This window comes from Dysidea avara, chromosome 2 (genome assembly GCF_963678975.1).
Source record: "Dysidea avara chromosome 2, odDysAvar1.4, whole genome shotgun sequence".
Classification (NCBI taxonomy): domain Eukaryota; kingdom Metazoa; phylum Porifera; class Demospongiae; order Dictyoceratida; family Dysideidae; genus Dysidea; species Dysidea avara.
In genome coordinates, this window is record NC_089273.1 from 46,241,062 (window position 1) to 46,263,764 (window position 22,703).

The 22,703-nt window shown below is 37.6% G+C and overlaps 1 protein-coding gene across 1 annotated transcript in view; it reads left to right on the plus strand.

Annotated features, from left to right (window-relative positions):
- The window catches only part of LOC136247462 (uncharacterized), a 55,009-nt gene extending 32,558 nt beyond the window's left edge, over window positions 1-22,451 (plus strand). Inside the window, exon 4 of the mRNA XM_066039177.1 lies at window positions 22,200-22,451. Coding sequence (XP_065895249.1) covers window positions 22,200-22,240 — 41 coding nt within the window. The 3' untranslated portion in view covers window positions 22,241-22,451. The remainder of the gene's footprint in view (window positions 1-22,199) is intronic.
- The last annotated feature ends 252 nt before the right edge of the window (window positions 22,452-22,703 follow it).

A 22,703-nucleotide genomic window follows, 5' to 3' on the forward strand; every position in this document is an offset into this window, starting at 1 on the left:
TGAGTATATTGACAGGAAGAACGAAAACGTCATTTTCACACCTTTGTATCTCGGTGATCACTTATCTGATCGGAACCAAATTTGCTACACAGTTGCCCGCCAGCCAAGGGAGTCTACATTCCAAATTTGAAGGAAATCGCTCCAGCCATTTCCGAGATACGAGCTGCCAAAGTTTCGTTTTTTTCTTCTTTTTTTTCTTCTTCTTCGTCTTTTCACACACTTGCAAAAATTGCTATAACAAGCAAACGCGTAGTCCGATCGCCTTGAAATTTGGCACACAGAAAGGGAGTCCAAAGGCGAATCCTAGCATCAAATTTGGTACAAATCCGATGAATGGTTCAGGAGTTATGACCGATTATTCGCGTAAAACAAGATCGATTTGTTGTCACGTCTACAAGGTAAACCGCTTCATGGAATGAGTTGAAAATTGCTATGTAGATGGAGTAACCATCGTAGGAGTGCCTTTTGGTGGTTTGAAAGGAATCGAGATAAAGACCACGGAGATATGACACAAAACCCAACCTGTGTCACAATTACGCGATCGATTTTTATGAATAAAAAAGTATTAGTTTTCACGCCTACTAGGCAAACCGCTTAGAGCAATGAGCTGAAAATCGGTGTATAGCTGGAATAATCTTCATAGAAAGTCCTTGCAGTAGTACAGAAGAATCGGATTACAAACCACTGAGTTATGATTCGAAAGCCAACTCCGTGTAGCAAATGCGAGATCGAGATACTCTAACAGAACAGTCACCCTAATAGAGCATTCGGCTAATTTATTTACTCCATTATAGAATCTTATTACATCACAAGTTATTCTGTTGGGAGTTCAGCTGCAAAAAGTTAATCTTATAGACAGTTCAGCAAGAAGACAGTCACCATGTGGAGAGTTAAGCAAATATACCACTATAGAGATTCAGAACATTACAAGTCACACTGAAGAAAGTTCAGCTATAAACAAGTCATGCACTGTGTAGAGAATGCAGCTACAATTAAGTCACTCTCTAGAGAATTCAGTTACACAGAATTCAGCTACGCACAAGTCACTGTGGAGAGATTTCAGCTACAAACAAATTACCCTTTAGAGTGATCAGCTACAAACAAAACACTTTGCAGGGTGTTCAACTGCAACAAATCAATTACCTTTAGAGCGATCAGCAATGAACAAATCAACACAAATCTACCTGTAGAGAGATCAGCTAGAAACAAATCACCCTGAAGAGAGTTCAGCTACAAAAAATCACCCTGTAGAGACATCAGCTAGAAACTAGACACAATGTAAGAAGTTCAGCTACAAGCAATCACCCTGTAGAGAGTTCAGCTAATACAAATCAACCTGCAGAGAGATCAGCTACAAATAAATCACCTTATAGAGAGTTCAGCTACAAACAGATTACCTGTAGAGAGATCGGCTACAAACAAATCAACCTGCAGAGAGATCAGCTATATACACACAAATCAACTTGTAGAGAGATCAGCTACAAACAAATCACCCTGTAGAGAGATCAGCTAGAAACTACACACAATGTAAGGAGTTCAGCTACAAACAAATCACCCTGTAGAGAGATCAGCTAAAAACTAGACACAAAGTAAGGAGTTCAGCTACAAGCAAATTACCCTGTAGAGAGTTCATCTACAAACAAATCAACCTGTAGAGCAATCAGCTAGAAACAAATCACCCTGAAGAGAGGTCAGCTACAAAAAACCACCCTGTAGAGAGATCAGCTACAAACAAATTGCCCTGTAGAGAGATCGGCTACAAACAAATCAACCTGCAGAGAGATCAGCTACACACAAATCAACTTGTAGAGAGTTCAGCTACAAACAAATTACCCTTTAGAGAGATCAGCTACAAACAAATCAGCCTGTAGAGAGTTCAGCTAAAACAATTCAACCTGCAGAGAGATCAACTACAAACAAATCACCTTATAGAGAGTTCAGCTACAAACAAATTACCCTATAGAGAGATCGGCTACAAACAAATCAACCTGCAGAGAGATCAGCTACACACAAATCAACTTGTAGAGAGATCAATTACAAACAAATCACCCTGTAGAGAGATCAGCTAGAAACTACACACAATGTAAGGAGTTCAGCTACAAATAAATCACCTTATAGAGAGTTCAGCTACAAACAAATCACTCTGTAGAGAGATCAGCTAGAAACTGGACACAATGTAAGGAGTTCAGCTACAAGCAAATCACCCTTTAGTGAGTTCAGCTACAAACTAATCAACCTGCAGTGAGATCACCTACAAAAAAGCACCTTGTACAGAGTTCAGCTACAAACAAATTACCCTGTAGAGAGATCGGCTACAAACAAATCAACCAGTAGAAAGATCAGCTACACACAAATCAACTTGTAGAGAGATCAGCTACAAACAAATCACCCTGTAGAGAGATCAGCTAGAAACTAGTCACAATGTAAGGAGTTCAGCTACAAGTAAATCACCCTGTAGAGAGTTCAGCTAAAACAAATCAACCTGCAGAGAGATCAGCTACAAATAAATCACTTTATAGACAGTTCAGCTACAAACAAATTGAGATCGGCTGCAAATTAATCAACCTGCAGAGAGATCAGCTACACACAAATCAACTTGTAGAGAGATCAGCTACAAACAAATCACCCTGTAGAGAGATCAGCTAGAAACTAGATACAATGCAAGGTGTTCAGCTACAAGCAAAATCACCCTTTAGTGAGTTCAGCTACAAACAAATCAACCTGCAGTGAGATCACCCACAAAAACACACTTGTACAGAGTTCAGTTACAAACAAATCACCCTGTAGAGAGATCAGGTAGAAGAATTCACCTTGTAGAGAGTTCATTTACAAAGAAACCATCATATAGAGAGTTCAGCTACAAAGAAATTACCCCGTAGAGAGTTCAGCTAGAAGAAGTCATCTTGTAAAGAGTTTAGCTACAAAGAAACCATCATGTACAGAGTTCAGCTACAAAGAAACCACCTGTACAGAATTGAACTACAAACAAATCACCCTGTATAGAGATCAGCTAGAAGAAGTTACCTTGTAGATAGTTCAGCTACAACAATTCACCCTGTAGAAAGATCAGCTAGAAGAAGTCACCTTGTAGAGTGTTCAGTTACAAAGAAACCATCATGTAGAGAGTTCAGCTGCAAACAAATCACTCTGTAGAGAGTTCAGCTACAAAGAAACCGCCATGTAGAGAGTTCAGCCTCATACAAACCACCTTGTAGACAATTCAACTACAACAAATCACCCTGTAGAGAAGAAGTTACCTTGTAGAGAGTTCAGCTACAAAGAAACCACCATGTAGAGAGTTTAGCTGCAAACAATTCACCTGTAGAGAGTTCAGCTAGAAACAAATCACCCCGTAGAGAGATCAACTGGACGAAGTCACCTTGTAGAGAGTTCAGCTACAAAGAAACCATCATGTAGAGAGTTCAGCTGCAAACAAATCACCCTGCAGAGAGTTCAGCTACAAAAAAATCACCCTGTAGAGAGTTCAGCTAGACGAAGTCACCTTATAGAGAGTTCAGCTACAAAGAAACCATCATGTAGAGAGTTCGGCTATAAAGACACCACCATGTAGAGAGTTTAGCTGCAAACAAATCACCTGTTACAGAGAGTTCAGCTACAAAGAAACCATCCTGTATATAGTTCAGCTACATTTCAAGTCATCCAGTAGAGAGATCAGCTGCAAAAAAAATCCTGTGGGGAATAATGAGCATGTAATAAAAATATGTATATAATTTGTATAATTACTAATAAAATCAGAAATAATTGAAGTACTAAAATTCTTCTTTAAGTTCTTTTCTTCTTTCTGTGGTAAAGAAAAAAACACATGGGTTAAAAAAGCCCCAAAGCCAGCCATAGGCCGGCTTTGCAGTATACAAATACAAAAAGAAGTGATATCTAATCAAAAACAGCCAAGCTGTAAAAAAGGTGCGGCCCCCATAAAGGCCATGGTGAAAAAAGATGTGAAATCCAAGGTGGCGGCCAAGAAATGGCTGTGATGGTAGGTTAATGGTTACATTTTAATAACGGCAATTCAGGTGAATTTTGTGCCTCTTGGTCTTGGCACCAAATTCACCTGAATTGTTGTTATTAAAATGTAACCATTAACCTACTATCACAGCCATTTCTTGGCCGCCACCTTGGATTTCACATCTTTTTCACCATGGCCTTTATGGGGGCTTCACCTTTTTTTACAGCTTGGCTGTTTTTGATTAGATTTTATATATATAGGCATTGCCTTCACTATAGTATTCTATGCAGCAAAATATTTTAAACATACTTGTTGGAAGTTTTCAAATTGACTCTAATGAATCACATATGGCAAATGCAGAAACTTACCCATGAATACCTACCCCATATCTACTGGAGTGCTATATACTACATAATAAAGTGTGCAAAAAATGTTCTTGTAGTTTGCAATGAATGGCACGCAGTAAAAATTTTGGTCGCACTATGCCTTTAATGTGTGGTAATTGGGAAGCAAATGTCATGGTCCAAGATGAACATTTTCACTAGCAAACTTGTAACAGTTGGCAAGACAGCCAATTGAGACCAAACAAAATGCAAACTGTACGTATACATGGTTAATTTGATTAACAGTGTTGGGAAAGTTACTTTGTAAAAGTAACTAGTTACATATTACATATTACTTGCAACTGAACTATTTAGTTACAGTTACATATTACCCATAAAATAAAGTAACTGTAATAATATTACATATTATATTACTTTGTGTCCACAGCCTTAAGCTGTCACGTGTGAAACTATCACCTTATCACGTGACATGATTGCGTTGTTGGACAATATGCAAATTTTGGTTATAAGCAAGAAACTGGTGAATAAGCTTCATTGAGTAGGCCTCATTACTTCGTTGTGGCTAGGTGTTACTCAGAGGATAACTAACGAGATTAGTAACTTCGTTACTTGTAGTAATAATAGTATGTAATATTAGACTCGTTACAGTAACTATATTACTTAGGTAACGCGTTACATTTGTAAGTAAAGTTGCTTGCGTTATATTACCTGTTTTTATAGCGTATTTCGTTATATTACTTTGTTACCACAAAAGTAATAATATTACGTAACGCGTTACATAAGTAACGTGTTACTCCCAACACTGTTGATTAACAAGGATTTCAATTTGGTGAACTTTAGCTGTCTTCATCAAGATCCCACCAATACTGATACTTTTCTAGGGGCATATTCAGGGGCCCTGAGTATGCCCCTAGAGTCAGGGGAGAGGGGGGGGGGGGGGGGGGGGGGGGGGGGGGGGGGGGTTTCAGGAAACTGCGTTGGATTTTACACTGTCACACTCTACTGAAACACTAGTATAGATACCTGAAATAGTGGTATATAGTTGTATAGTAGGTGAACTTTAGCAAGCTGTATCTGTCAGTTGGTGTACATTTCAGACTCCAAATTTTTATCGTGGTACACTGTTAAGGTTACGGGTTAGGCGCTTAATAATAGGTTATTATTTTTCGATGCGCGATAAGGCCAATGAAACTTGATTACCAGTTTCTCGCTCAGATTTTTGAAAATTTGATGCGGGCGGGCGGTTATTATTCATTATTCATTATTTTCCAAAAGGCACAACACACATCCCAAACATGAAGATTTCTGCCAAAAAGGTGAGTCTACATTGATTACTCCTGCATTAAATAGCTAAAATACGTTACTAATCCATAAAACAAGTGATTTTTCCATTAGAGTATAGCTCATTGCTCCATTAGAGTAAAAGTGACTGCTCTATTAGAGTATTTCAATCTGAAATGCCAATAATGAAATTCCATGCGGGTGTATCAAAAGCATGCGGGCGATGACGCGAAACTGCTAATCAAATTTCATTGGCCTAATGGTTGGTGCAATATTGGCACGAAACTCGAGCAGGTGTTAGTGAGAAGGTTGTTAACTTTAAAGCGTTGTATAGCCACGTGATAATAGCGGAGGAATCATACAAAGTGAGTGTTAATAATTTACTTCGGAAGGTAGTCAAGCATAAAATTAAGTCCCCGCAATGTGGTGTTAATTCCTATGGATATAATTACATGAAAATAACAAGGAGAAAACATCCTGACCACCTGGTAGACTCCTGTAAGCGTTCGAGTTTAAATCGGATGGCTGCAGGTTCGAGGCTACCTAGGTCCAGTCATGGATTTTTTTCTCCTTTCTCCAACTTTTCAAACACACCTTAAGTAGTTAAAGTCTAAGTAGCTAAAGTCTTTGAGCAGGCTGTAGGACCAGGTGTCCTACAGACTTTCAGCACTTGTGCTGTAAAGCATTAATAAATAAACTAGTGTCCATTTGGTTCTACTTCGGGTACTTAGAGATAATGAGTTACTCTCTAGAATTCCTATGGATATAATTACATGAAAATAACAAGGAGAAAACGTCCTGACCACCTGGTAGACTCCTGTAAGCGTTCGAGCGTAAATCAGATGGCCGCAGGTTCGAGGCCACCTAGGTCCAGTCATGGATTTTTTCTCCTTTCTCCAACTTTTCAAACACACCTTAAGTAGTTAAAGTCTAAGTAGCTAAAGTCTTTGAGCAGGCTGTAGGACCAGGTGCCCTACAGACCCTCAGCACTTGTGCTGTAAAGCATTAATAAATAAATAAATAAATAAAGTTAAGAGCTACTGCTTAATGTGGTTATTATTCATCAAAAATAGCAGCTGTCAGCCAATTAGCACTAATTTTTTATGGCAGTGTCAATGGGTGGTTATATTATCTAGGTCCTGTCGTGGAGACCTTGTGGGAAAACTGACTAGAAGCTGGTTAATTATCATATCTTTCTAGGATAATGGCGATTAGTTCTGCTACGGAAATACCGCGAGTGCACTACAGTGCTGTTACAATCGGATAACAACTCAATTCGCCTGTGAGGACCTAGAAATCACTAAGTAATAGCTTATTAATGCTGAATATCATGGTCTGGCTTCCCATGAAACCTGGTTTTTTGATGAATAGCAACTCAACAGTTTCGCTGTTTAGTGCCTGCATTTCTGTACAAGCGCATCCCTTGTTGAGTGTATTGCCGCTTTTGGTATTTCTTGTACGTTAATATACCATGTTATTTTAGTGAGTTCTTCCGTGAAAAACAGTTAAAACAGAACTATAAGCAAAGCGCCTACAAAATTATTTAATGGGTAACCCGTAACCTTAAAGTTGGGTGTTCTCAAACACCCATTCATGTTGCTGTGTTACCTAAACACCCACACCTGCTTTGGTGTAGTAGGAACACCCTTGGGTGTTTGCACTGTGCTAATTCAATTTTGAACACTTCTTGGTGTTTGTCAACACCCTTTGGTGTTTACGTACAGCTGGTTTAGTTAATAAAATTAACACAATTCGGTCTCACATTAAGCTTGTAAGTCAATAAGAGCATACAGGCTAGCATTTACAAACAAAGATATCTTCCAGCATTGCACATACATTAAATCATAAACGATGAAGAAGGAAAAACAAGACATATAGCATGTGACTCTACTACTGATGTATCTTATGCACATGCATAAGGTGTGCATGCAATAGATCTGCGTAGGTGTTAATTACAGTGAGATGACAGTGTGATGGCATTATCATGTACCTGTACATATACACTGTATTATTTCTTGTGACAACCATGCAGTAATTCATTTCAGAGCCTTTTAAAATGAAACCCACAATCGAAAGTCGTCATGCTTATTGGTTACATTATAAATACAAACTGAAACCACAATAGGTAAGAAGAGTTGATGATACTAAACATATATATTACTATCATATATCCATGCATGTTTCTTGCATATTCTTTGTGTCATGTCAATGATATACAAATCAAAATGGGATATCAATTTCATTATGAAAACTTTGTATACATAAATAATCTAGCATTACTGTATTCATTTGTTCTCCACTTAAATATGCTACTAGTGTCGGTACATTGGCAGTCTACCTTGAAATCTCAACTCTAGAGTAGATCCAACACAGAGCAGCCCGCACTGTAACAAATACATGTGATCACACTGTAATTTCATGGACCAGCTGGACTGGGAATTGCTTGAAAATAGACGAACAAATTTAACCCGTTTTGTTTGAATTGAAGCATGTGAAATGTTACACTTAAGAAATTCTAGAATTCTTAGGTGGTATGTAATTAATGTGAGTGTTCCATTTCAGGTCTGGCTAGATATATTGAAATTACACACACATCTTGGTCCAAATCACATTTGCCTGGTGGCTATGGGCATGGTTTCACATGCATAGAAGGCTTATAATTAAGATTTGGTTGATCTTGGAGTTTGGCATTTAGCCTGATTCAAGGCTAGCAGTCAGACACATCCTTGAATTTGTGCAACAGAAAAAATCAGCCCACTATTGAACACGGCATTAGTCCACTGCACTGGCTGTTAATAATTCCATGCATACACTTCAGTGATGTTTGCAGAATATAGCCTCTTTGCAGTCTGCCAAAATATTTGTTCCTCATATACTTCCCAGAATTCTTCAAGTTTTAATTCAGCTGGCTCTTTCCTGTTACTAGTGTCTTCCTGCTTGCTTTGTACACTGATTTATGACTTGAAAAGCTGGCCCAGACTGTTATTTAAAGTCAAAATAAGCAAAACAGCTCACACAAAGCGCCCTTCTTGATATATCCGTAGATGAAGCATGGATGAACATCACTATTACAGCTCATCCCACAATTAATACTTCTTTACTAATGACAACAAACAAGAACCCACAATCGATCCTTTAATTCTTTTTATCTCATGTTTAATCACCCACTGATAACTTGTAAGGGCAGTTTCAGCAATGGTAAGTTACAAGCTTCAATTTGAGAAAGCGTTCCTTTCCGTGGTTTAGTCCATCATTCCGTTCCGTTCTTTTTTTTTTGTTTAGAGTTACAATACAAATTGCTCTACAACTAAACTACAAACACAATTAATTACAACAGGGGTTTGGGGAAAGGAAAATCAGAGTCCTCTCACTGCAAAGCCCAGTACCGCAAAATCATACGGGCATTATTCGTCCATAAAGAAACTGAAAGTTGTTGTAACAAATGTTTATGAGCCTGTTTGGTTGATGCACCACTTCTGGCTGTGGTGCGTTCAGCGATGGTACGAAGGGTCTGAAGCGCAAATGGTGACCAAAAACCAAAAGTTTCTACAACAAGTGGAACACAGTCACACCCTGCCTCCTCTACAGCATCTTGATCTCTCTGGTCCTTTCCGTTCCTTAGAATAGACCCCACCTTTCCTTTATCATATAATCACTGCAGAATACGACAACTATTGAGACAATTACAGCTGCACAAAAAGTACGTCTGTCTTATGTGCCTATCAATTGTAACCCCCAGTACCAGCAAACATCCATCCATAAGCTAGAAATGCTACAACATCGTGCTGTGCGGTTTGTATTAAACAACCTTGGAGGAGGAACCACAGAAACAGTATAACTGACATGCTAATGATGTTGAAATGGCCATCGTTTGAGAATCGTAGAAGATATTCACGTTTAATTCTGCTATTTAAGTTCGTAAACAAGTTGATACATATTCCTACCCAGTATTTGCCAGTGCCATCCCCCTTAACCGGCAACTACCAGGGCTAACCACGATCAAAAGTTTATGCAACAGTATGCCAGAACGAACCAATATCTTTATTCATTTCTGCCAAGGACAATCCCTGACTGGAATAACTTGAATATTGAGAATTTAAGTAATTGTAATATAGATTTTTTAAAGATTATTTATCTAGTTATAACTAGTTCAGTTAATCACTTACATGACCTTTCTTTTGTACATTAGCGTTATACCCTTGATGGGTTTTGCTAATCAATAAATAAATAAAATTATTAAATACGGGATCCATAGGGGGTTTATACGGGGGTTCACCTACAAAGTTACCCCCAGTAGTGGGGATTTTGACACAAGCATTCTTATAACAATCGAATTGTGTAACTACACTGTTAAAAATAAAGAGTAACCACCACTATGAGAGTTCCCAGTGTAGGGAGGATTTAACACCCCATGGAGAGTAACCAACACTCTGAAGAGAATAACTATTACTCTGAAGAGTAAGTGACACCGACCACCTTCAGAGCATGTGTTACTCCCCAGTTAATCTTTTGGAGTAATGGTTACTCTCCAGGGGTGTTAAATCCTCCCTACCACTGTGAAAAAGGTGGGATATAAGATGGTATTTCCAGTGGCTTATTGAATACAAATAAGCTTTAATATAAACCCTGTATTATACTCATGTTATACTTTAGTATAATGCATACTATACTATTACATATATGGTTTCAGTTTATTTACCACATTACCTGAAATATCTTATATCTAGTATAATGCCCACACTATACCATCACATATATGGTTTCAGTATGTTTAACACATTAACTAAAGCCTTACATGAGATTGTTAGTATAATACAGGTTATATCAAGCTTTTTTGTATTCAATAAGCCACTGGAAATACCATCTTATATCCCTCTTTTTTCACAGTGTACACTGGGAACTCCTTGAGAGTTGTGGTTACTCTTCATTTTAACAGTGTACATTTAGTTAAATCATGTGACGTTGACCCGATCATGGAGTGGGGGAATACCTCGGTAGGGACCCGCCAATTATGCTCATAATTTTACCTATTATGCTATGCTGCACTACTCAAATATTTACCTATTATGCTTAAATTTATGCTCAATACTTACCTATTATGCTCAAATTATGCCCAATTATTTATCCCTCAGTTCTCATGATCTGCTAATAATTTCCAGTTTATGGATAAATAACAAGTGGCTGAAGCACAAACTTACTTGTCAAAATGCATATCACAGAAAATATCGATATACTCTAATAGAACAGTCAGCTATGTGATTGTTCTATTAGAGTTACTGACTGTTCTATTAGAGTATATCGATCTTTCCGTGATTGCTATTTTGATAAGCAAGAATTCATACTATTATACAAATACTCTACCTATTATGCTAGCATTATGCTCAATGCTTTCAGGCACCTATTATGCATGCTCATAATTATGCCAGTATAATCGGCGGGTCCCTATACAGGGGCGTAGGGAAGGGGGGTTCCGGGGGGTTCAGGAACCCTCCCTGTAAAACTTAGACTTCTGTAAGCAGGATCCTAACACACCATTTAGTGTGGCAGGACAAAATGAATGAGCAATATAGTGTAATGGCACAGCACAACAACTGATAAAACTTACATTCATCTCTCACGGAAGGATTTACAGAGGTAACACGAGCCCTCTTCAAAACTTGTTAAAAAGATCGATATACTCTAATAGAGCAGTCAGGTATACTCTAATATAACATGATGTAAATATCCATGTCCATATGAAGTTTTTCAGACATTCCAACATTAAATGCAAAACTTAGCATGACCTTATACTGCTATAGCTTTGGTGTGCAGTGTTTAAAGATATATAGCTCCAGTAATTTATCACTCATGTTATGCAAAATGAATTCATGCTATGCATATTTGTATAGTTATATTGTTTTGATTGTCATTTGTATCAGTGGATTTGTGGCTCCTATACCACATGAGATATAACCATCACTTACAGATTACTATAATATGTGTGTCTATGTGTTATGCTGTTTGTTTCCACTAGGTGACTTTATCTAGTACTACCTTCATCCCAGGGGCACTTAATGCATCATAATTAATGTACTTTTTGCATAAAATATAGCAATTTGCTGAGTTTTGATTTAAAATATTGAAAGTGTCTCAGCGGCTGGGGGCTGCGCCCCCAGACCCCTGCTTATAGTAACTCAATGCTGGTGCTGGAACCCCCCTTCAAAAAATCCTGACTACACCCCTGTCACCAGTCATCATAGTGTTACAAACAAGTAAACAAACAAGTGCAGTATATAATTATAAGGAATTTTAAATTTGATCAGGATCATAGAAATAAAAAGTAGTGAAGCAAGGTACACCTGAAGATACACTGGTGGACATTTAATCCCTGCTTCAATCGTGGGTACTGAAGCAGGTCCACTAGTGTAGGCGACCTCCTTTGTTACTTCCTTTTTTTATTGTATGATCCCTAGGCAGCAGCCTATTGTGCTTTTAGTATTGCCTATTATGCTATGCTGCATTGCTAAAAATTTTTGCCTATTATGCTCAAAGGTTTTGCCACAGTTCCAATGTTTTGTTACTTTCTATGAATATAAACTTTGGCTTATGTGTGAACAACTGGTTAAGTGTAAAAAGTACTCATTGTACATTAAGAATTTGGCTGCATTGTAAACTATCATACAGTACGATAGTTACTGTATAGTAAGGACCACAAAGGAGTAGGCGTGGCCCACAGAATAATGTCACCCAAAAAACCAGCCTAATTTTCCCTGATGGTGATGAAGCAGTATTGGTTGGGTAAAACTAAGCCCAAACAAGCTTTCAGATCGACACGAAACGCTTTCAACAAGTTGCTACAGAATTTTAAAAATTATTTAACAACGGAATTTTCTACTGACTCCCTGATGCCTTCAGACATGTGTAACTAAATAATGGCTAAGGCTACGGGCTTGATTTTTTCACTGTTCAATGTCGCTTCAGTCCAACTGGTGTCCTTTGGCATACCGCAGTACGTACAATGCATTCTTTTTGGACTTACCAGTGTCCTCCTTTGTGTCCCATTCATCTTTGCTGACTGCGAAAAGTGTCGATTTGGTGGTAGCACATGATGGCTTCCCTTCATAATGGAAATCATCCGTAGTGGTTATTTTGATCACAGAGGTGCTTTTTGAACAGTTCTTGATTTGTACTGCTGTGTAATGGGTTGAACATAGCAGACAACAAAGCGTAATGGATACTTCACTTTTCAGACGATATAACTGGGGCGTGCGGCACCATTTATTTCAGTATGCATGGATTACAGAGGTGCTATTCGAACAGTTCTTGATCCGAAATGCTGTGTAACAGGTTGAACATAGCTGACAATGAAGCGTGATGGATACTTCATTTTTCGGACGATAATTGATATAGCTGGGGTGCACGGCACCATTTTAGATGCGGTATGCGTGGGTTCACCAGTCATAATAATTATTTACAAAAAAGTTAACAAACAGGTACACAGAAATATTTGGAATTTTCAACTAGAGTAGGGACCATAGCACATCAATAAAAAGTACTGAAACAAGTTGGAGTAGTGCATGATAATAAATCACAGTAAAACAATAAGAAGTGTTATATCCCTATACTGTACTGTACATTTCCATTATGGTATCTTGAGCACAGTAGGGATATAACACTTCTTTTTATTGTTTTACTTTGATTTAATATCGTGCACTACTCCAACTTGTTCCAGTACTTTTTATCGATGTGCTATGTCCCTACTCTAATTGAAAATTCCAAATTTTTCTGTGTACTTGTAATAATGGTTGTGTCAGATAACTTCTTAATGCCATTAGTGGCATCGACTGTTCTATTATTGTAAGTCAACCTTTTTCTGTGGCATGCATTTTTGCTTACAATATGACTATTATTCTGTCTATTATGCTAGTACTTGATGCTTTCAGGCACCTATGATGCTGAAAATTATGCCAGCATAATAGGCCCCCAAATTGAACTTTAAAATTTTAATTTTTCTTTAGATTTGTTATTTTACGTAGTACAACTGTATAGCTATAGGAAAATGACACCTTGCAGAGACCAACAGTTTAAAATCATCGTAGCATTATTGATCCATCAACACAATGAAACAGTTTCCCCCAACCACTATCACTATGGGGAGTGGTACAATTGACAATAAATCAAACAACTGACGCTATAATACAAAGTATTTCCAGACCACAAGATACCACACCTTAAACAAATCACCTCCAGTCTTCATCACAGCAGCCAGGTGCCTTGCATCCTTATAATTTGATCCAATTTTCTGCTTAAACAGCCACCCCAGAATGGTGAACAGATGAGGAACTGTCGTATAGATCAGAAAATTTTCAACGTTTTAAATAGTCATCGTTTGAAATTTTGATGCAATTATTATCAGTGTTATAATATGACGCAAATTTATTATGGCACATTTGTAGTAGTGATAGTTAATGGAATAGAATGCCGTGGGATAGCCAATATTTGTATTTTGCTATCACAATTGCTATTAACTCAGAACACTAGCAGTTCTAGCATAAAGCCAATTGTGCCTAGCACCAGCAAGTAGCCCAGTAAGCCTGGGCCACTCTCAAACTTTCAACAAGGCTATCAATATGAAGCTCTTCATGATTAGCTAGTGCTGAAGTGTAATAATCAACTTCCCAAACTAAACTTCTCATGGGTGCTGGCATAATGAGAAAAAAATAGCAAAGTGGAACCGTAATATATGTCTAAAGTTTCGAGGTAGAAAACTTTTGACTATAGAAAGATTCAGAGGAAATGTTAGTGCCACAATTTTATAGCACACAGTATTTATTCCATCTATGCTTTTGTGTTGGAACTACTCCAAAATAATTTAGCTCCAATAGTGAATTGCATTGGAATCATTAAATTTTTATAGATTTTGCCTCAGAACAGTATATGTGACCTAATTTTAGAAAACCGCCGATATCCGCACAATTTTCAAAATGGATTTTATTTGTTCTATGTTTTCTACAGGGACAGAGGAATGGACTAGCTAAGTTTCAGCTTCTTAAGTTAAGCAGCATCGGAAATACAGCACTAGACAGCCGGATGAGCAAATAAATTGATATGTACAGAAGCTATCGAGAAAAGAATCTACAGGCGTTTACATAAACCATCATAACTTACTGATACAACGACGTATGGAATTGACTCTTCACTCATTGTGTTCGCCATGAATTTGTGCATCCACCAAGGTATAGTTTTTCCCCCAGGCATGCTTCTGTGTTTGAGATGGAAGGCAAATTCACTGAAAAACGATCGTCGGTGAATTCTTTCGTCACCGCAACATAAACAAACGTCTGTAACTTTGAAATCCTTTCGTGTATGGAGATTAAACAAAGATTTTTGTACTCCCCATGAACAGGCGAACATGATGATTCCCAGGAGTTATCCATTGGCAGCTTAATTCGCCCAACAGTGAGGTGATAAAAACTTGCATAATTTTTTTTCTGGAGCTTGCGTTTTTTACCTATAATTTTTAAATGCGTTTTATTACAAAAGTACTATTGTGCATATATTGACGGTTTTCCAAAATTTGGTCACATATAGAGAGTAATTTGTTGAATTAGTTGCTTTGCTTTGATACCGACCATAAGTGGAGCTAGTACAATTATGTAGTATTGGAACAGTCTTTTTTGCTGCATAGTAAAGCTGCTACAAAATAGGGCCCAAACGAACTTTGATGAATTCGAAGGTTCGTTCGAACGAACGAACATTCGAATGTGGGTTGAACAGTTCGAACTATAGTTACTAATTAGATAGTGATACAGTTAAGCTATCCATTTTGCTTTGCTGCATAATGATGTGGGGGAGGCCAGACATATGGTATTAGGCATTTAATTAAGTTATGTGTTGATGGTTTAGTGGTGGTCACAGGCCATGTCTCTATGAGGTTTTAAGGTTTCTATGTGGTGCCATCACTTGTCTCAACTGTATAGCAGTAGTAAAATGTATTTAAAACCTAGTAATCACAAACATTTTAACTTGTGGTATTTAATTTCAAGTTTCCTCAGTAAAACTGTTGAGTCAGTACAACTGCATGTGTGTGTTGCAAACTTGTGAGACATGCATTTAACATTTAATATGCTGTGATTTATAATTTATAAACAGGAATCAGCTCCATTTAAAAGTTCGAAAGATTCGTGAACTTTAGTTGATGTATGTTCGAACCCTGACAATCCAAGTTCGTTTGGGCCCTACTACAAAAACAGATTTACTTAGATTGCCACTTGTGCCATGATGTTTCCCTCAGAGAACTGATAAAATCCTGTAACTTTTGACCACTTTATCTTTGATCAGTTTAAGTGTGAAGTCTCCTAATAATCTCAATAATAATGGTAATTCATCCTTACATGTACGTTTAAAGAGGCTTAGTAGTATCATCTCAATCTGATCATAAGTTTTTCAAACTACTTTGCAGTCTCCAATTTCAACAATCACAGTTATCATGCTCCTTTACAACCACTATTACAATAGAACACAAAATACACGTCACGCTTCATACTCGTACTTGCTTCATGCTGCCAATGATGACACAACGAAAAGTGTCGATTTGGCGATAGCATGTGATGGCTTCCCTTCCGCTGAACAGAAATCGTCCGTATTTGTCATGGTGGATATATTGATAGCAGAGGTGCTTTTCAAACAGTTCTTGATTCGTACTGCTGTGTAACGGGTTGAACATAGCCGACAATGAAGTGTAATGGATACTTTACTTTTCAGACAATAATTGATACAACCGGGGCGCGCGGCACCATTTCTTTTGGTATGCGTGGATTGCAGAGGTGCTTTTCGAACAGTTCTTGATTCGAAATGCTGCATAACAGGTTGCACAAGCTGACAACGAAGTGTAATGGATGCTTCACTGTTCAGACTATAATTGGGGCACGCGGTGCCATTTCAGATGCGGTATACGTGGGTTCACCAGTCATAATAATTATTTACAAAAAAAGTTAACAAACAAGTACATAGAAAAATTTGGAATTTTCAACTACAGTAGGGACCATAGCACATCGATAAAAAGTACTCAAACAAGTTGGAGTAGTGCACGATATTAAATCCAAGTTAAATAATAAGAAGTGTTATATTCCTACTCTGTGTACTTGTAATATGATAGACCTTCTGACTTTTAGCAATTGGTATTCAATGGACAGCAACTACTCAGTATAATATTATGTAATTTGCATTTACACCACTATGTCAAGAACATATTAGCCTCCTGGGGTAAACACTTAATGGTTCTCATTCTCTCTGTTACAAGCGATGACTGTTCTATTAGAGTGTTTGACTGTTCTATTAGAGAGTCTCGATCTTTTTGAAATATTTTCCTGGTTTGATATTAACCTCAACCTCACTGCAGACCTATAGATACTTCACTATTTTAAATGTCCAGGAATTTACTAGCTAGAGTCAACTATCAATTATCGGGCACTATGGTTTTCGAACAGCTGCCACTCACTTCATGGAAATCCAACAGCTTAGTTTATTATACCACAAAGTAACCTACACCAAGCAGCAATTATCCTCCAATAATCAGGTATGTAGGATTAATAGCGTGCGAGCTGCAGCTAATAGTATGCAAGGTCCGACAAATTCCAGGCTTGGACAAAACCATCCATTTACGAACATTGCATTTTACTACCAGAAAACAATGCCCAATTTTTTTCAAATGTATGTATAATATATCTGTGTTCATTAGCCACCAATGACCAGAAAATGGTTTCAATATCTTTAGCACAGAGGGATTACGGGCCTTACGATATTTGGCGGCATTTTCGAACGCCATTTATTTTTATTTAGCCATGCCCACCAGTAGCTTTTATGCTTCTGCAAGAAATACACCAGTGCTAAATAGAGCTGTACCGATATGGGATTTTAGCATGTACAGATATCCGATATGGATACCACCAAAAGAAGCTGATAACCGATAGCCGATCCAATATTTGCATTACAAACAAAAGTCATAGTTAATCTATGCAAAAGTGTACAGTTACCTACTCTACAACAACATGTGGATATATTCATTGCTCACTCTATACTTGTGGTGATAGTGACTTGGGTTTCTATTGTGCAATCCAGACAATTAGGCACCCACAAACATTATTATGCATATTCCCATGGAGTCTTAAACGGATATTTCTGCATTACTGCGCATTTTATTGGCTTGTGTGAAGGCTGGTACAGTGGGTTTTCTTGTGTCTGTTCTTTATTACAAAGGTACTATATATAACTGCTTCATTTATTTAAGACTGATAAGCTTTCCAGCAGCAAACACTAGAATCATGTGTATTTGTATGGCTTCTCGTAGCGTTGTGCCTGCTGTCCAGTGAACAATAAGCCACTGCTACTGAACAGCCACATGGATAACATAGAAAGCCAATATTATAATCCGTTTATGTACAAACTATTGCTGATATCGGTCCTCGTACTGTTCTGTACCGATGTCGATATTGGTAAAAATTGCCATATCGGTGGCCGATATTTTGGCCGATCCGATTATCGGTACAGCTCTAGTGCTAAAGTACAGAAACTGGTAAATAAACACCTTGCATGTATAGAACTGTACTGTGAAATTGATATCAAGAATATTTTCCTTGTTGGACTGCATTTTTAGCTCCTACATGAAGGACATACAAAAAAAAGTGAAAAAATGAAGTAAGAAGCAACCTCCTTACCATCCCTATATGTTAGTTTAGGTGGCCCACCACAAATACAACCATAAAATTTAAAAGGCGTTGCTTTAGCTGCCTTATATGGGTGCATAAAGTAGCAAAATTTTGACAATATTGTGCATACTTATGCACCCATATAAGGTAGATAAAGCAACGCCCTTTAAATTTTATGGTTGTATTTGTGGTGGCCACCTAGACTAACATAATAGGGATGGTCAGGAGGTTGCTTCTCTTTACTTCATTTTTTCACTTTCTGCATCTCCTTCATGTAAGAGCTAAAAATGCAGTGTAACAATGGAAATATCCTTGATATCAACTTCACAGTACAGTTTTATACGTGCAAGGTGTTTATTTACTGGTTTCTGTACTTTAGCACTGATGAGTTTCTTGCAGAAGCATAAAATCTACTAGTGGGCATGGCTTAAATGGATAGGCTGTAGGACCAAGTGTCCTACAGACCTTCAGCACTTGTGCTGTAAAGCCTTAATAAATAAACTAATGTCCATTTGGTTCCTTTGGATAATAGGTCACTCTCTAGAGTTCCTATGGATATATATACCTGAAATTGACAAGGAGAAAACATCCTGACCGCCTGGCAGACTCCTGTAACCGTTCGAGCGTTAATCGGATGGCTGCAGGTTCGAGGCTGCCCAGGTCCAGTCATGGATTTTTCTCTCCTTTCTCCACCTTTTCAAACACACTTTATGTAACAACTCTGGATAGGCTGTAGGACCAAGTGTCCTACAGACCTTCAGCACTTGTGCTGCAAAGCCTTAATAAACAAAATAAATAAATAAATGAAAAATAAATGGAGTTCGAAAATACCGCCAAATATCGTACGACCCGTACTCCCTCTGTGCTAAAGATATTGAAACCGTTTTCTGGTCATTGATAGCTAATGAACACAGGTATATTATACATAAATTTGAAAATAATTGGGTATTGTTTTCTGCTAGTAAAATGCAATGTTCGTAAATGGATGGTTTTGTTCGAACCTGGAATTTATCGGACCTTGCATACTATTGGCTGCTGCTCTCACACTATTAATCCTACATACCTGAATATTGGAGGATAATTCCTGCTTAGTGTAGGCTACTTCGTAGTATAATAACTTAAGCTGTTGGATTTCTATGAAGTGAGTGGCAGCTGTTTGAAAACCATATAAAGCCTACAAGTCACTTGGACTGTTATGCAGAGTATTCAAGGATTCGCATCGTCCTCAGGCTAGAAAATCCCTATACATATCATTAATGAGATCTAAATTGCTATACTGCTCCACATTGTGGAGACCTTATTTGTTGAAAGACATAGAATTAATTGAGAAGGTACAAAGGCGTGCTACTAAATTCATACTCTCTGATTACACTTCAGACTACAGGACTAGATTGACCCAACTTAGTATGTTGCCATTGATGTATATTTATGAAATATCTGACATCCTCTTTTTTCATCAAATTACTCAAAACTCCTACAGATAAGTTCAATATCCTGAACTATGTCAGCTTCAGTATTGGTTCTACTAGATCTTCTGGAATCAAACTACACCACAAGACATGTACAGCCCATACCAATGCAGCTATGAACTCCTATTTTTTTGCCTACCTAGACTATGGAACTCTTTGCCAATAATTGATCATACACAATCAGTAACTGTAATAAAACAGAAATTGAAGAAATTTTTATGAAATCATTTCCTAGCTAACTTTGACAATTCACCTTGTTGTTTCCATTATCTTTGTCCCTGTTCCCGTTGTTCCAAGAATCCTGCATCTAACAATTTTAACCACTTGTAACTAAGTATGTAAATGTTAGTGTATAGTTATTTTTTAATGTATGTTAGGCTATTAGTGTAGGTCACTGGTAGACCCTCAGAATTATTATTCTGTAAAGCATTATTATTATTATTATTATTATTACTACGAATGGGTCACACATAACCAAGTAAATTATTTACGTACAAGAATTCATTTGAATAAATGAAGTCCATTCATTTATATAGTAAGTTCCGTTCAACTGCTCTAATAGAACATACACTTACTCGTTCATCTAATAACAGAATACTCAAATAGAACAGTCACTTATACTGTTCAGATAATAAAGAATTCAGATAATCAAGATTCAATGTCCTACTGTATCAGCTAGTTTTGTCACCATTGCATAGCATTTATGGTGGCTTCTACCTTGTATAAATAATTTGAGTTTGGTCACCTTTCATGTATGCAACAATGCTATAAACAATGGAAAGGCGGCCAAACTCAAACTATCTATTGATACTAGAGAATCTTTACACTTTGCTTTATTGATTAGCATGTAATTCGCAGATTAGTATTCAGCAGGAGGTTCACAGATGATGGCACAAATCCCCCCCTGCTTTCAACCCAATAAGTGAGATGTAGGAGGTTGCCAATCATTTCTTTAGTGTCCATTACTACTGCTGGGTTGACTTAACTAATGGCAAAATAACCAGTAGAAAAACTGAGATGTGTTCCCAGGACCTCGTCAGTTATCATACAAAAAAAAAATACTGGCCAGACTATTGCTACCACACAATCATTGCCACCCACTAAACTATGCACACATATGGGCACAAAAATTCACACACACACACACACACACACACACACACACACACACACACACACACACACACACACACACACACACACACACACACACACACACACACACACACACACACACACACACACACACACAGGTGTAGCCATGGCCAGGGTGGGCATGAGCAGGCATTGCCCTACCGTTGCATTTCCTTTCCCAGCCATCAACCTTTGTCCAGTCATCACAAGCAACTAGCTCAATGTTAGCTACGCTACACTAGATCCATGGCAGAGCACACACAACCCTGTGACAGCAATGTGGCACATACCACAATATTGTTTGAATTATGATTTTCCCAAAGGCCTGAATTCATGATTGACATCACATGATATATTTAGGGAAATCTCTAAATGCACATATATTATGTACATACTGTAATTTTGCATTTGTAGTATTGTGTAATGGACTGAAATAGGTGAAAGTGAAGCGTACTGGCCACCATTCAATCTCGAGTAGTTGACCTTGACACTTCAGTTCAATTGTGTTTTAGTCTACTACAGAAAGTGCTGCACACCCAAGGCAAATAGACTGCCAGTGGAAAAGAAGCAAATTCTGCTCCATACAATGTGATATATGCCGTGAGGGCCGGATGGAACAGGGAATGGAGAGAAGATCAAGTCATTGTGAAGAGTTCTAAACGTATTTATGTAGATACTATATCAGTGCGAAGCGTACATTTGTTACAACTCAGTGAGATCAATTTTAATTCATTACTAAGAAGTAGGCCTGAGCCAAACATGCTCAAATTTTTTGCACAAAATGCTTTATCAGGAATTTCCCAAAATATTTGCCTATTATGCACTTCAGTGTCCCTAGGTTAACAACATTCCTTACCATAATTTTAGAATATTTTAATCAGCGAATGTTCTATTAGAGCATTTCACTACAAACTGACTGTTCTATTAGAGAATATTGATCAAAGGAGGTATGTGCAATGTATTTGAATGCTACATTGCAGTTTGCATTTTCCAATGACTGCTCTATTAGGGAGTATTGGTGGAATTAAGTTACATAGTTTGAAATATCTACCTAATATGCTAGCATTAAGCTGATATAGCACACTAGCCTATCATGCTTCTTATTTTGCTGGAATATTAGTCACAGGCTTACTAAGAAGCATGATACATAACTATTTCAGGAGTTTGCCTGGTTCGTACAGTATATTAGTAACCCTGTCCCTTATGTTCATTTAGGACACAATGTTTATTTGAGTATATCACAGGTCTCTACTTCCATTTGATTGTAGCTTGTAAGTCAGATAAGATGGTTTGTTTTTATACTTGTTTCTTTATCCAGGCTTACTAATTTTGATGTCACATGATGTTGAACTACGATGATCGTCATCAATGGATACTGTAGCTACAGACCATGGCCAGGGCTACAACTCATAGAATAACATATAGTTAAGTGTATCAATTTCCATGCCATGCAAGCAGCATTTATAGCATAGCTAGTGATAGACCTTGTGTTCATATAATTTTACTATTTTTAATAATGACTCACATGAACGTGAGCATGTTTTTATGTGTGTATAAAGTTGATATTATAGTGGAACCTCAGTAATCCGAACCACTTCGCATCAAGGGTGGTCCATAAGTTTGAAAAGTACAAATCTCTGAAACTGTATAAAATAGCATAAATAACAATTTTTTTTAAATTCAGTATTGTCAGCTACCCTAATAAAACAGTCACTACTCTAATAGAGCAATCATTTCCGTAGTTCGATTAGCCCAGCATCCAGATAACTGGGGTCTGAAAATTGGCTGGCTATACCCCCAATGCATGCATGCACACACAGAG